At 43.0% G+C, this 13,804-nt stretch overlaps 1 protein-coding gene across 5 annotated transcripts in view; it reads right to left on the bottom strand.

Moving 5' to 3' along the window:
- The window catches only part of FLNB (filamin B), a 134,834-nt gene that overhangs the window by 63,335 nt on the left and 57,695 nt on the right, over window positions 1–13,804 (bottom strand). For all 5 annotated transcript variants that reach the window (XM_067754912.1, XM_067754907.1, XM_067754908.1 and 2 more), the window contains exons 4-8: window positions 13,409–13,556; window positions 4,514–4,632; window positions 3,605–3,682; window positions 2,537–2,699; window positions 1,790–1,987 (exon numbers count right to left, since the gene is read on the bottom strand). In XM_067754912.1, the coding sequence (XP_067611013.1) occupies window positions 1,790–1,987; window positions 2,537–2,699; window positions 3,605–3,682; window positions 4,514–4,632; window positions 13,409–13,556 (706 nt within the window). The remainder of the gene's footprint in view (window positions 1–1,789; window positions 1,988–2,536; window positions 2,700–3,604; window positions 3,683–4,513; window positions 4,633–13,408; window positions 13,557–13,804) is intronic.

Below are 13,804 nucleotides of genomic sequence, written 5' to 3'. Positions count from 1 at the left end.
TAGGATTTTTTTGACAACATGAGCTACCTTCTCATCGAGTATAGAAACAGGAGATTAACGGGTAAAATGTCACATTGCTCCTTTCCAAACATGACGCTGCGTATCTGACAGCTCTCTATACGCTAGGGGGGGTCACAAACTCCAGAAGACAAGACTCTTTACAGAAGGAAGATAGTTCCTCCTCTGGCTCCTCCTCCCTGCAATGTCCTCAGGTGGACATTCCCAAAGAGACATACACACACCCTTGGAGTAGAGATGCTTTTATGTGGTTCATGGATGAGCATAAGGTTATTGGTTTTCCATTGTAAAAGTGACATAAAGCTTCTTTTTTCTTAAAATCATTTAAGTGGAGGAAGGTATAGTACATCAAAAGAAAAACTACTAATTAAATATTAACTAATACAAGTGACAGATGGATATGCCAGAAATGAAAAAGGTCGTCCATGAGTGAGAGGAAGTCAGAAAACACCACTGGAACTAGGAAAGCTGTTCAAAATTCTTTCTTGCATTATGTCAAAGGGAATTCTGCTCCTGAATACATTGGCTTGTTTTTTTTTTCTTTGTCAAGGGGAGAAAAGTTGGTCATACCAGAAATAAGTCACAACAGGATGACAGGACTTCCCTTGGAGGGTTTAAATGTGTCTTTAAAAACAACAACAACAACTACTCATGGAAATTCTGAACATGGGCAACAGTCTCAACATCAAAAGGATAACCGCTCAGTTCATATAAACACTAAATGGAACTAAAGAGCTTGAAGGCAACCACCTGATTTTCCACTATCTTGAGATGTCTTAGTGATGTTTAAATGTAATTAGAGAGTGGGTTTGGGGTCTGGCTGGACAAGTGGTACTAACACCTGCACTATAATTTCCCGAAGTCACAAACAGCACAGGTCCGGTTGACAACTGCAGGCAGCACGAAGAACTGGCAATGGAAGCCCCACCAACCAGCCCTTACCAAGCAAGATGCCTCTGGCCCAGTGCTTTCAACTAGGAAGCCAACAGCTTCGGGGTCCAGGCTGGCCCAGAGGCAGGATTCAGAAGAGGAAGCCAGGTCTGCAGGTGCAGATGCAGAGGACAGAACAGGGAGAGGCAAGTATTGGTTAGAAAAGGTAGCAGAGTTGGGGAAAAAAAAAAAAAAAGAGTAACAAAGTCAGAAGGAAACAGTCTAACATTAGAGAAAAATGCATGCTTCTGGCTGCAGAGGAAGTTTAACAGCATGGTTAAGGGGTTGACAGAGACCATGGTTCTATTCCTACTGAGGCCTACTCCATAGTCACGGATACCTTATGATACCTAAGTCTTCTGTCTCCGCCTGCAAACTGGGGATAACAATAGCCCCTGCAACACACTGGCTGGTGTCATGATTAGATGCAAGTGTGCTCAGTGCCTAACAGCCAGTAAAGGAGGCTGCAGGGCACCAGCAATGCCACTGCTGTTAACATCAGCCACAAACGCCACCTCCTCAAACAGCTTCAGTCCTGTATCTCTCAGTGAGGATCATGAATCCTAATATGAGTGTTTTGGCACAGATTAAATAAGTTAATACATAAAGCACTTAGGTCACTGCATGGCTCATAGGAAGATATTAGTATTAATATCTTGAGGACAAAGTAGATACTAGTATTAATGTTTTGAGGATACTTCCTGCCAAAGGGACCCTGGCAGCAAAGGGACAGGCCTGAGTTCAGTGCTGGGCCCTGACCATTCTCGTGGCCTCACAGCCCAGTCATGCACAGCTAGCCTGAATGACAGAAGCAGATGTGGTCAGCTCCCCTGGCACTCACCTTCCCCGACCTGTACAACGAAGGGACTCTTGGGAATGGTGTCCCCAGCAAAGGAGACCTTGACCACATGGGGGCCAGGCTGCACTGGTTTGTACACACATCGATACACCTGGTTTCCTCTGTCTTCCACGAGCAACTCCACGGTGTTCTTCCCCTGGGGATCTTCCACCACCACACCAATGTCACCCACGCCAGCACCTAGCAGACAGAGAACATTCCACGAGCCCAAGTCACCCTCTAGAAAGCTCCCTGCTGATGAGGGCAAAAGTAGGTAGAAAATGCAAACTGCAGGAGACAGAGAGGTACGCAGAAGGTTCACACCTGGACCTGTTTCCCGGTGGAGGGGAGGAGGGTCATAGCCAACTTTCCTTTTCTCCCATTCTCTGTTCTCTACATTGAAAAGAAAACTGACAATTCAAGAATTGTGGTTTATTCATCCCCTTTCTTACCAGCCCCCACCCAGGACCTTGCGTGGAATTTGGTCCAGTAGATGATTCATAAACCTTAGTTCTTTGGAATATTTATTTAGCCAAGTCAGAAATGTATACAGAAATTATTAATAATAATCAAAGTTAAGCCTGAGTATGAGATTTTAGAGATGAAAAGCTGATTTTGAAAAATCTAAGAATATAACCAACACATTTGAAAAAGCTGTTTTTGTTGTTGGTTCTTCAATTTAAAAGACGAAATGTCAGGCATCCCAATTCCTGAGGATTATCTCAGGCTTTGCAAGAGGAGAGGTGTTACCTGCTGTGTAGATGTCAAAGTAGGTGGGCTTATTGGCGATGTTCCCAGCAGCTTCCAAGCCCGGACCTTTCGCAGTGACTTTACTGGCGTCTCCCTGGGCCTTGTCGACATTTACTTCGAATGGGCTCTTGGAGATGTGCTGTCCTGCAAAGAGGACTGTGACCTACAAGTGACAGGCAGGTGAGACATCATCACTTCTTCCTGCTCAGCGAGAACACTGCATCAAGCCACATACACTGACAGCCTTTTCGTTCATCCTCCCAATCATACACACAAAGGTGAGGGAACCAGGAGCCCTGGGGAAGTGGCCTCAATGGGACTCCCATCTGGCTCCACCAGTCACACAGCTGGGCCTGGGACATCACGCCTTTAGCAAACTAAAACACATCAGACATGCCTAAATTAGCCTCTATAGTAGGATATACACAAATACTTATACTTCAATCTCTAGACAACGGACTCTTAAGGCAGCTGCAAGTGAGACCACTGTCTCCCTAATATAATGCACAGTTCTAGAATATCAAACCTAAGAGTCAAAGTATTTTTCAAGGGACCAAGATCATTTTCAGATACATGGATGTGAGACACAGTACAGATTTCCATCTAAACTTTGAGTCAAAGTTCTCATCTTTTAAATTTTAAGGGTTATCAGGTTGGGTGGGCCACTGGCCTCCACTATAGTCATTTGGCCTTCTGTGCACCCAGGCTTCGATGCTGACAGAGGCTGCAGAGCACCGTGAAGAAGGATACTTAAGCATTAAAGACAAAGAACCCACAGCTTAGCATTTACACTCCAGTCTTGCAGCTACAATTATTAGTTACCTAGGTGAAGTCACAAAAATCTTATGACATTGCAAAGGACTTAGTGAAATTCAACCAATCTGCACTTAGTAACTAACATGTTAAGTCTGACTCGGAGGGATCCCAAATTTTCTACAATGAACGTGGATACTTTTATAAACAGAAAGGAAAATCAGAAGTGAACTTAAGAAAACCACTCTTCTTCCACATATAACGAAGCAGGCTCAGCAGGGCAGTCCAAGCAAAGGTCATGACGTCTTATCTTACTTTGTGCAGTCCGGTGACCTTGGGCAGATACTCCACAGAGTATGTCTTGTTCTTATCGCTGTCAGGGGTCACTTGTGCCTAGGACGGAAGATGAGCAACAGTTAGAGAAGGTGCCGGCTGTGAGTGAAAGCATGCTATGCCAGCCAAGGTCCTGCAGCAAGGTGCCAGGCCAGGAATCTGCCTTGGCTATTTTCTGCCCCACCACTCCTGCAGGATGCCCCAGGAGGGAAGCAGCCTGAAGTCACAGAAACAAAATCACACAGCACAAAGGAATAACCCGGTCAGGATTCTCCACTGTCTCCTGGCTGTCACTCTCCAGATGAGAGAGACTATGAAGCAATTAATTTAAACCTTTATTGGCCCACTAGTTATTAAGACCTTATGAAATGCCAGGCCCCGTGTCAGGTACCAAAAATAAAACAAATCAGGCACAATTCCTACCCAGTGGGAGAAACAGACAATATGGCAGTAAGCTTAGAACTTCAGATGGTGCTAAGTACTGGGAATAAAATATAGTCTTAAGAAGGTGAGTAGACAAAAGAAACAGTTATGTGCAAAGGCCCTGAGGGAGGAACCAGAGGATGGTCAGCATGGGAAAAGAGTAGAGACTCAGTATTTTTACTGTATTGTATTTTATCAGTAACAATAGCTAAATCCTTTATAAAATAAAGGATACTTTATTTCATTATATTAAAAATTGTGTCCCTAGGTATGAATTTATATGATTTTTCAAGGCACAATCCTTGGGCAAGTTACTCTAACCTCTGTTAAGACTCAGGATCCTTTTGGTAAAAAACAGCTTTTGTGGTGAGCTTTCAGGAGGCAAATGGAGGCACAGTCCCTGGGCCTCTTACAAACTCCAAGAGCTCCATGGGATGCTGACAGGGAAGGCAGCATCCTCCAACATACCTCCTCTTTGTTCCCTTCTGGGTCCTCGACAAACACCATCACGTCTCCTTGCCCGGCGCTGATGGTGTCCACAGTGAACTTGGCCGGCTGCTTCACCATGTTTCCAGTGAGCTCGATTCCTGTCACAGGTTTACACAAGCACATTACAAGCTGGGCCAGGCCCCAACACAGGCTATCACCCATCATGTCTCCTTCTGGGATCTGAGAGATGGGATCCAGCTCTGCCACTGTCACATGGGAGACGGCGACAAACTGTGATGAGGATAATCAAACAGGTCAAAACCCCTAATTTTGTCCTGGTTCTTTAAGCAACATCCAATTCTGAAATATTCAGCACACTTAGGTCAAAAGGCTATACAACTGTGAAAATGACGTGGTAACTAGTAGCAGTGGGGCTTGCCTTGAGGGGGAATACGAATGAAGTGCAGAGAATGGCTCTTTTTTTTTTTCTTTATTTCTGCAGTACGCGGGCCTCTCACTGTGGTGGCCTCTCCCGTTGCGGAGCACAGGCTCCAGACATGCAGGCTCAGCGGCCATGGCTCACCGGCCCAACCGCTCTGCGGCATGTGGGATCTTCCGGGACTGGGGCACGAACCCGTGTCCCCTGCATCGGCAGGCAGACTCTCAATCACTGCACCACCAGGGAAGCCCGCTCATTTCTTATTAAAGAGCATTTTTTGTTTTTTGTCTTGGCCATACCACGCAGCTTTCAGGATCTTAGTTCCCTGACCAGGGACTGAACCCGGGCCACCACAGTGAAAGCACCAGAGTCCTAACCACTGGGCCACCAGGGAATTCTATAAAGACGACTTTTTTATTACTTGAAATGTTTTTAAATTGGATTATTATTTTTTAATTAAACTTTTAATTAAGATGATTGAGCAAATTAATTTGAGATAGATTCACATACAGGTGTAAGAGATAATAATGCCCACTACCCAGTTCCCCAAATGGATACATCCTACAAAACTCGAGTACAACATCACTACAAGGGAACTAACCTTGACAAAGTCAACATACAGAACATTTCCATCCCATAGGGAACCCTTGTGTTGCCCTTTCATAGCTACCCCCTCAGAGTGCTACTCTGTAACCTCTCAGGGTATCAATCTGTTCTTCATCTCTATAATTTTATCATTTCTAAAATGTCATATAAATGGAATCACACATTATGTAAACTTGGGGGATTAGCTTTTTTCCACGAAGCATAATTCTCTGCAATTTCATCCAGGTTTTTGCGTGTATCAGTAGTTTGTTCTTTTTATCACTGAGTAATATTCCATGATATGAATGCACTACTGTTTAACCATTCACCAAGTGAAGGACATCTGGGTTGTTTCCAGCTGTCTATTACTGATAAAGCTGCTATAAACATTCATGCACAGGGTTGTGTGTGTGGACATAAGTTTTCATCCCTCTGGATAAATGCCAAGGAGTGCAATTGCTAGGTCATATAGTAGTTGCATGTTTAGTTCTTTTTAACACTGTCAAACTGTGCTCTAGAGTGGCTGTAGCATTTTACATTCCCATCAGCAACGTATAAGTATCTTGTCTTTCATCCTCTTAACTGCAAAAAAGTTTCAAATTGTTTAAAAAAAATTTTTTTAAGTAAAATCCAGTCCTCAGGCCCTTTGTCTACGCAACATTTTGAGTTCTGTTTGAGATGGTGTCCAGGTAGCCTGTAGGACGTAAGCTAAGGAAGCTTATCTTGCAACAGAGTGGGGTGATCCAGGAGTGCACCCTTCATTGACAGAAAACCCTCACACAGTCCAATGCTCATGTACCATGCCAAGACCTCAGCAGATCATACTTTTACAAATGTTTTAAGCTTTTTAACTTTGATGGGGTCCAACTGATCATTTTTTTTTCCCTTTATGGATCATGCTTTCGGTGTCAAGTCTAGGAATTCTTTGCCCAGTCCTAGATCCCAAAGATTCTCTTCTATACTTTTTTTCTGAAAGTTTTATAGTTATATGTTTTACATTTAAGTCTGTGATCCACTTTGAGTTAATTTTTATACCAAGTGCGAGACTTAGGCCAAGGTTCATTTTCTCTGCCTCTGGATGTCCAACTGCTATTGAATCCTGTGCGGAAAAGGCTCTCTTCCCTCCACTGAGCTCCCCCTGTGCCTTTGTCAAGAATCAATTGTGCTTATTTGTGTAGGTCTCTTTCTGGGTTCTCGATTCTGTTCCATTGATCAATGTGTCTATCCCTCCACCAATATCACATAATCCTGATTTCTGTAGCTTTATAATAAGTCTTGAGAGCAGGTAGACTGAATCCTCCCACTCATTTTTTCAAAATTGCTTTCCCTACTATAGTTCTTTTGTCTTTCCATATGTTTTAGAATAATAGTCTTTTCTATATTTATAGAAAAAAAATCTCGTTGGGATTTTAATATCAATTGTGTTAAACTTATATGACAATTTGGGGAGAAATGACATCTTTACTTTTTCAACCCATGAAAACAGTGTATCTCCCCATTTATTTAGATTTTTTTGACTTCTTCATCAGTGTTTTTGTAGTTTTCAGCATATAACTCCTATCATGTTTTAGTACATTTCCACCTATTTCTCAGGGTTTTTTTGAGCAACTGTAAATGGCGAGGTACTTTTAATTTCAGTATCCTCGTGTTCATTCTGGTAGACAGAAGTACAATGGATTTTTACATGCCGATCTTAACATCCCGTGACCCTGCTGAACTCATTTGTTCAAGGAGATTTTTTTTTTCTGGGGGTAGATTTTTTATGGTTTTCTACATAGACAATCATGTCATCTACAAATAGGGACATTTTATTTATTGCTCTCCAATACGTACGTCTTTTATTTCCTTTTCTTGCCTGACTGGACTGGCTAAAATCTGCATCATTACGTTGAAAAACAGTGGTGAAAATGGACATCCTTGCCTTGTTCCCAATCTTAGGGAACGTGTTCAGTCTTTCACTATTATAATGTTAGCTGTAGGTTTTTTGGGGTGGCTACTCAAATTTCAAACTGAGGAAGTTCTTCTCTATTCCTCTTTTTTCTGAATTCTTATCATGGATGGCTACTGAATTTTGTCAAATGTTTTTTCTGTCAGTTGATATGATCACGTGATTTTTCTTCTTTAGCCTGTTAATATATGTTGACTGATTCTCTAATAATGAGCCAGCCTTGCACCCCTGGAATAAACCCTACTTGGTCATGATGTATATAATTCTTTCTAAATATTGCTGAATTTTATTTGCTCACATTTTATTGAGGACTTTTACGTCTATACTCATGAGTGATACTGGTCTGCAGTTTCTTTTTTGGCACTGCCATTGTCTGATTTTGTTATTGGAGCAAAACTAGCTTGATAAAATGAACTGGGAAGTCATTCCCTTCTCGTATTTTCTGCAAGAGATTATGGAGATTTGGTGTTAATGCTTCTTTACATGTATGGTAGAATTCTCCAGTGAAATCATTTGGGCCGAGATTTCTTTCCAAAGATCTTTCAAATTACAAATTCAGTTTATTTAATGGATATAGGACCATGCAGGTTATCTATCTCATCTTGGCTGAGTTTTGGCAGTTTGTGGTTTTTGAGGAAAGTCTATTATAGTTATCCATATTTTTGCTTATCACGTTCTCTCTTCCTGTTATTCCAAAATTCCTTCTTTCATTGTTTCCTTTCTGTCCAGCGAATTTCCTTTCCCAATCCTTTTAGGGGATGTGCCCATAACAAATGGTATAGGATTCTGGGTTGACAATCCTTTTCCTTCAGCACGTGAAAAATGTTGTGTCACTTCCTTCTGGCCTCTGTGATTTTTGATGAGAAATCTGTCATTCTATGTTTCCACCATACGTAAGATGTCATTTCTCTCCTGCTGCTTTCAAGCTTGTCTAGTTTCTTGAAGTCTGTCTAAGATGTGGCTTGGTGTGTGTGTGTGTGTGTGTGTGTGTGTGTGTGTGTGTGTGTGTGTGTGTGTGTGTGTGTGTGTGTGTGTGTGTGTATCTTGCTTGGGTTTAGCTCAGCTTCTTGAATCTGTAGGTTTATGTTTTTTGGCAAATTTGGGAAGTTTTCAGCCATTGATCTGTTGAAGACATTGGGTCATTTGTTACTATACCTGGATTTACATTAGGTTTCCAATAAATAGCCTAGTTTAAGAAAAATTGATGATAGATTGTTATATAACAAGATAATGTTCATACCCTGTTAGGTAAGAAATGCAAATTGAAGAAAATATAGAGTCTGAACTCATTTCGGCATATGGCTGGAAAGAAATACCTCCAATATTTTTTTTTAATTTATTTAATTAATTTATTTTTGGTTGTGGTGTACGGGCTTCTCATTGCACTGGCTTCTCTTGTTGCAGAGGACGGGCTCTAGGCGCACGGGCTTCAGTAGTTGTGGCACACGGGCTTAGTTGCTCCGTGGCATGTGGGATCTTCCTGGACCAGGGCTCAAACCCATGTCCCCTGCACTGGCAGGTGGATTCTTAACCACTGCACTCCCAGGAAGTCCCTAAAGAGTTATTTATTATTTATTTAATTTATTTTTGGCTGCATCAGGTCTTAGTTGAGGCACGCGGGATCTTTGTTGCGGCACACAGGTTTCTCTCTAGTTGTGGTGCGTGGGCTTAGATGCCCTGCGGCATGTGGGATCCTAGTTCCCTGACCAGGGATCGAACCTGCATCCCCTGCATTGGAAGGAAGGTTCTTTACCAGTGGACCACCAGAGAAGTCTCTCTACATTTTTCTTTTGCTTAAAATTTACATAATGATTGGGTCATTTAACAAAAAGATTTAAATATTTATAAATACCCGCTCCATCTGACTCTGACAGCCTGAGGAATGACCTACTCTGCACACTGTCCAAAGCCGGGGACTGGGCTTGTCTACCCTGGTTAACCATGGTTGGTTAGAGGCTGAACCACGTTCCACACTCTGTAAACTCCTTTGGAGCTAATGCTTACCGTGCAGAGAAAAAACTGTTCCCTAGGATTATTCAGAACGAAGTGTGCTGAGGGCTCACTATACAGCAACTGCTCCATACAGAACACAGGTTTCATTAAAGGTTTCTGCTTAGCTCATGCATTCACGCTTTCAACATACCGAACTCCACAAGGGATCCCACCACAAAGACCTGTTTGTGGCTGTAGATTAACCTCACCCTGGCCCTCTCTCCTTTCAGTTAATGGGTCTCAGTGAATGGATCTGCAAATGCTAACCGGCTGGTAATTGCAACCTGATCAACATCCAAAATAAAATAAAACAGGGACTTCCCGGGCTTCCCTGGTGGCGCAGTGGTTGAGAGTCTGCCTGCTGATGCAGGGGACATGGGTTCGTGCCCCGATCCGGGAAGAGCCCACATGCCACGGAGCGGCTGGGCCCGTGAGCCATGGCCGCTGAGCCTGCGCATCCGGAGCCTGTGCTCCACAACAGGAGAGGCCACAACAGTGAGAGGCCCGCGTACCGCAAAAAAAAAACAAAAAAAAATCAGGGACTTCCCTGGTGGTCCAGTGGTTAAGAATCTGCCTGCCAATGCAGGGGACGCAGGTTCGATCCCTGGTCCAGGAAGATCCCACGTGCCATGGAACAACTAAGCCCATGGCCACAACTACTGAGCCTGCGACCCACAACTACTGAGGCCTGTGCACCTAGAGCACGTGTTCTGCAACAAGAGAAGCCACCACAATGCGAAGCCTGTGCACCGCAACAAAGAGTAGCCCCCACTCGCTGCAACTAGAGAAAGCCCGCACGCACCAATGAAGACTCAGCGCAGCCAAAAATAGATAACTAAATTAATTAATTAAAAGAGTACATACTGTATATAAACAAACAAACAAATAAATAAAACCAAACCTACCAACCGTTTTAGAAACTAGAAGATGAAATGTTCTCTATGCCTTGGTTCTGTTGGCAGAAATAAAACAATGTGGCCACACAGGAGAGAACAAATTGTCCCTCCCCTTGTCTCATCATGGACAACGTAATATCTAAGGTGCTGCCCATGTGGCCTCACATGTGGCCCTGCTGCCTAAAATGACCATTTTGTCTTCCTACTTAAAAAGAAAAAAAATTAAACACAGAATTACCATATGATCCAGCAACCCACTTCTAGGTATATCCCCTCAAAACCGCAAGTACGGACTCAGATACTTATATACCCACGTTCACAGCAGTATTATTCACAATAGCTAAAAGGTAGAAACAACCCAAATGTCCATTGACAGAAAAATGGATAAACAAAATGTGGAATATGTATACAATGGAGTATTACTTAGCTTTAAAAAGGAATGAAATTTTGATACGTGTAACAACATGGATGAACCTTGAAAACACCATGCTACATGAAGTAAGCCTAACACAAAAAGACAAATACTGTAGGAGTCCACTTATGACTACCTAGAGTTGGCAAATTCATAGAAACAGAAAGTAGAAAGGTGCCTGCCAGGGCCTGGAGGGAGGTGGGGATGGGGAGTTACTGTTTAATGGATACAGAGTTTCAGTTTGGGAAGATGCAAAAACTCTGGAGATGAAGAGTGGTGATGGTCTCACAACACAGTGAATGTATGAATGTACTTAATGACACTGAATGGTACCTCTAAAAATAGTTAAATTAGTGAATGTTGTGTTATACGTATTTTACCACAACAAAAAAATGCAAAGAATACACACATATGCATACATATGTGTGTGTATATGTTTCCTACCTAAGTGCATACAACTTATAAAGAGGCAGATGAAGGAAATGGCAATGACTAGCCACATTCCTTGACTGCAGCAAGAGGTCATTTTCTAGAAAACAGCACCATGAAAGGAAACCGTTTCATATTAACAATGGGGAAACATGACAGCCAGTGATAAGGTTATTGCAAACAAGCACTTTATGCCTTGATTAGATTCAATCCATTTGACCAATTTTGTTGACAGGAGATTTGGCTGTTTGCAGCTTTTTTGCCTTTAAGGAAGAATAACCTTTCAAATCAGATTCCTTATTCCAGTCATCGTCTTTGGTTATAGCTTAGAGAAGCACTTTTAAAGCAAGTGTGGACATGCCAACCTTCAACTGACTGCACTGCGGGGAGGGCTTCAAACAAAGTCCCCAGTCTCCATATAACACAAATGATTGCACAGACCCCACCTCATTGCCAAAAAGACTTCAAACGGTAAGTGGGTCTCTTCCAGAACTATCTGTCCTCTGGTCTAAATCACGCTAAAAAGACAGATGAGAAGGACTTGGATACTGAGGCTGAGAACAGCACATGGTCAGCACCACTGCCCTGGTCGTGTGTCATCTCAAGACTAAGCTGATGCTGGGACTTCCTTGGCAGTGCAGTGGTTAAGACTCCGTGTTTCCACTGCAGGGGGCATGGGTTCTATCCCTGGTTGGGGAATTAAGATCCTGCATGCCTCATGGCATGCCAAAAAAAAAAAGAAAGAAAGAGAGACTAAGCCGATGCCAAGTAGGGCAATGCTATCTTCAAAGGGAATGAGTACATAGACAAGAGCTCTGGATGTTTACAAAGTCAATGTCATTTTAAGAAAAACAAGAAAGCGGAAATTATCCTAGATTAAGAGTCTAAGGTAAAATAACAAGCAAATGTAGAAAGTGAATCTTAATCAGATCTTGGTTTGTAAAACGAGAAAAACTATAAAAGACAATCGTAGGACAAGAGAGAAACTTGAATATAAACTGGATATTAGTTGTTATGAAATTATTGTTCATTTTCTTATGTGTGATAATGAATACTGTGGTTACAAAAGAGGATGTCCTATTCTTACGAGAGACTTGGCTGACGCACTGAGGAGTGAATTGTTACCATGCCAGCAAATTATTTTCAGATAATTCAACAATCACACACATGCACACACACATACACACATGGGGCGAGAGACCACATTAGAATGTTAAGAACTGTAGATTCTAGGAGAGGACATACAAAATACTTTGTGTGTGTAAATGTTACCCTAACTGTAATTATGAAAATGAAGAAATAGAATGCACTTTTCCCCCTTGCCACAGAAAAGGGAACAAATTGTATCTTGCTGTACTTATCTTTACCAGAATCCACACTGGGCTGAAATGCAACTGTTCTCTTTAAGTCAGGTGCCAACCAGAAAACCAAATTCCTCAAAATGCCTTTGACCCGCTCTAACGGTCTGAGCAGAACACTCCGTGGCAGCTGGCTAGGAGAGCATAAACAGGATGTCTTAGCAAGGAAGTATCTGCCAGGGGTTAACAATAGCTCCCACTGCATCTGGAAACCTGCAGCAGCTTTAGCATAACTGAAGGAGAAATGAATCAGCAGCCAGAAGACACAGGCTCCTGCCCCACCCCACCATGGTAATCTGGGGGACCTCCCCCACCCCCTCTTCCCTCCACCCCAACCTCCCCTTTCCTCTGTGGATTGGGCCTCTGATTCCTCATCTGAAAAATGGGAACAATAGTCCTTTCTTCATCCCAGGGTTACTGCACCCAAGTCACAAAGCAACAAACTCATCAGCCTCCATCACATTAAAGCAGCAGCGTTTCTGAAAGCCTAAATTCACAAGGCAGAAAAAGATGGTCATAAACAAATGGACCTTTAGGTAGAAAACATCTGACACAGGAGGCCTGGGGTGTCTTTAAGTATGAAGCCTATACATTCTTTTTTTTTTTGCTGTACGCGGGCCTCTCACTGTTGCGGCCTCTCCCGTTGTGGAGCACAGGCTCCGGACGCGCAGGCTCAGCGGCCATGGCTCACGGGCCCAGCCGCTCCGCGGCATGTGGGATCCTCCTGGACCAGGGCACGAACCCGTGTCCCCTGCATCAGCAGGCGGACTCTCAACCACTGTGTCACCAGGGAAGCCCGTGAAGCCTATACATTCTTGATTCTCAATAATCAAGACTAGAGGACAAGCCTCAAATCCAACATGACCAGTGCTTACCTCTGCCATAGGCCCTGGCTTTCTTGGGGTTGAGTTTCGGTTTAAGAGGAGCCCCTGGCTTGAGCTTGGCTTTGGGGAACTGGGACAGGTAAGTCATCACCGAGTGCTCATCCACATCCGGGTGAATAATTTCTTCAGGAGTGATGACCTAGAATAACGACATGGTAGATGAACACCCAGAACATATCACTTTGCAACTATAGAAGTTTTTGCAAAATCTCTTAAAGCAAACACTACTCTCAATAAAGTGAAACTACATCAAACTGGCATGGCAAAATCGGTTGGTTTTTTTTAACCTTTTAGAAGTGTCACCATCCCCTTTGGAAGCTGAGGACCCTCTCCAGACAATTCTATATGTAATTTCCAGAGGTTCATACCTCCCCACCCTGAAAAAAA

The sequence above is a fragment of the Pseudorca crassidens genome, chromosome 10 (genome assembly GCF_039906515.1).
Source record: "Pseudorca crassidens isolate mPseCra1 chromosome 10, mPseCra1.hap1, whole genome shotgun sequence".
Classification (NCBI taxonomy): Eukaryota; Metazoa; Chordata; class Mammalia; order Artiodactyla; family Delphinidae; genus Pseudorca; species Pseudorca crassidens.
Note: the sequence above shows the minus strand (reverse complement) of the source record. Positions and strands in the feature narration are given on the sequence as shown.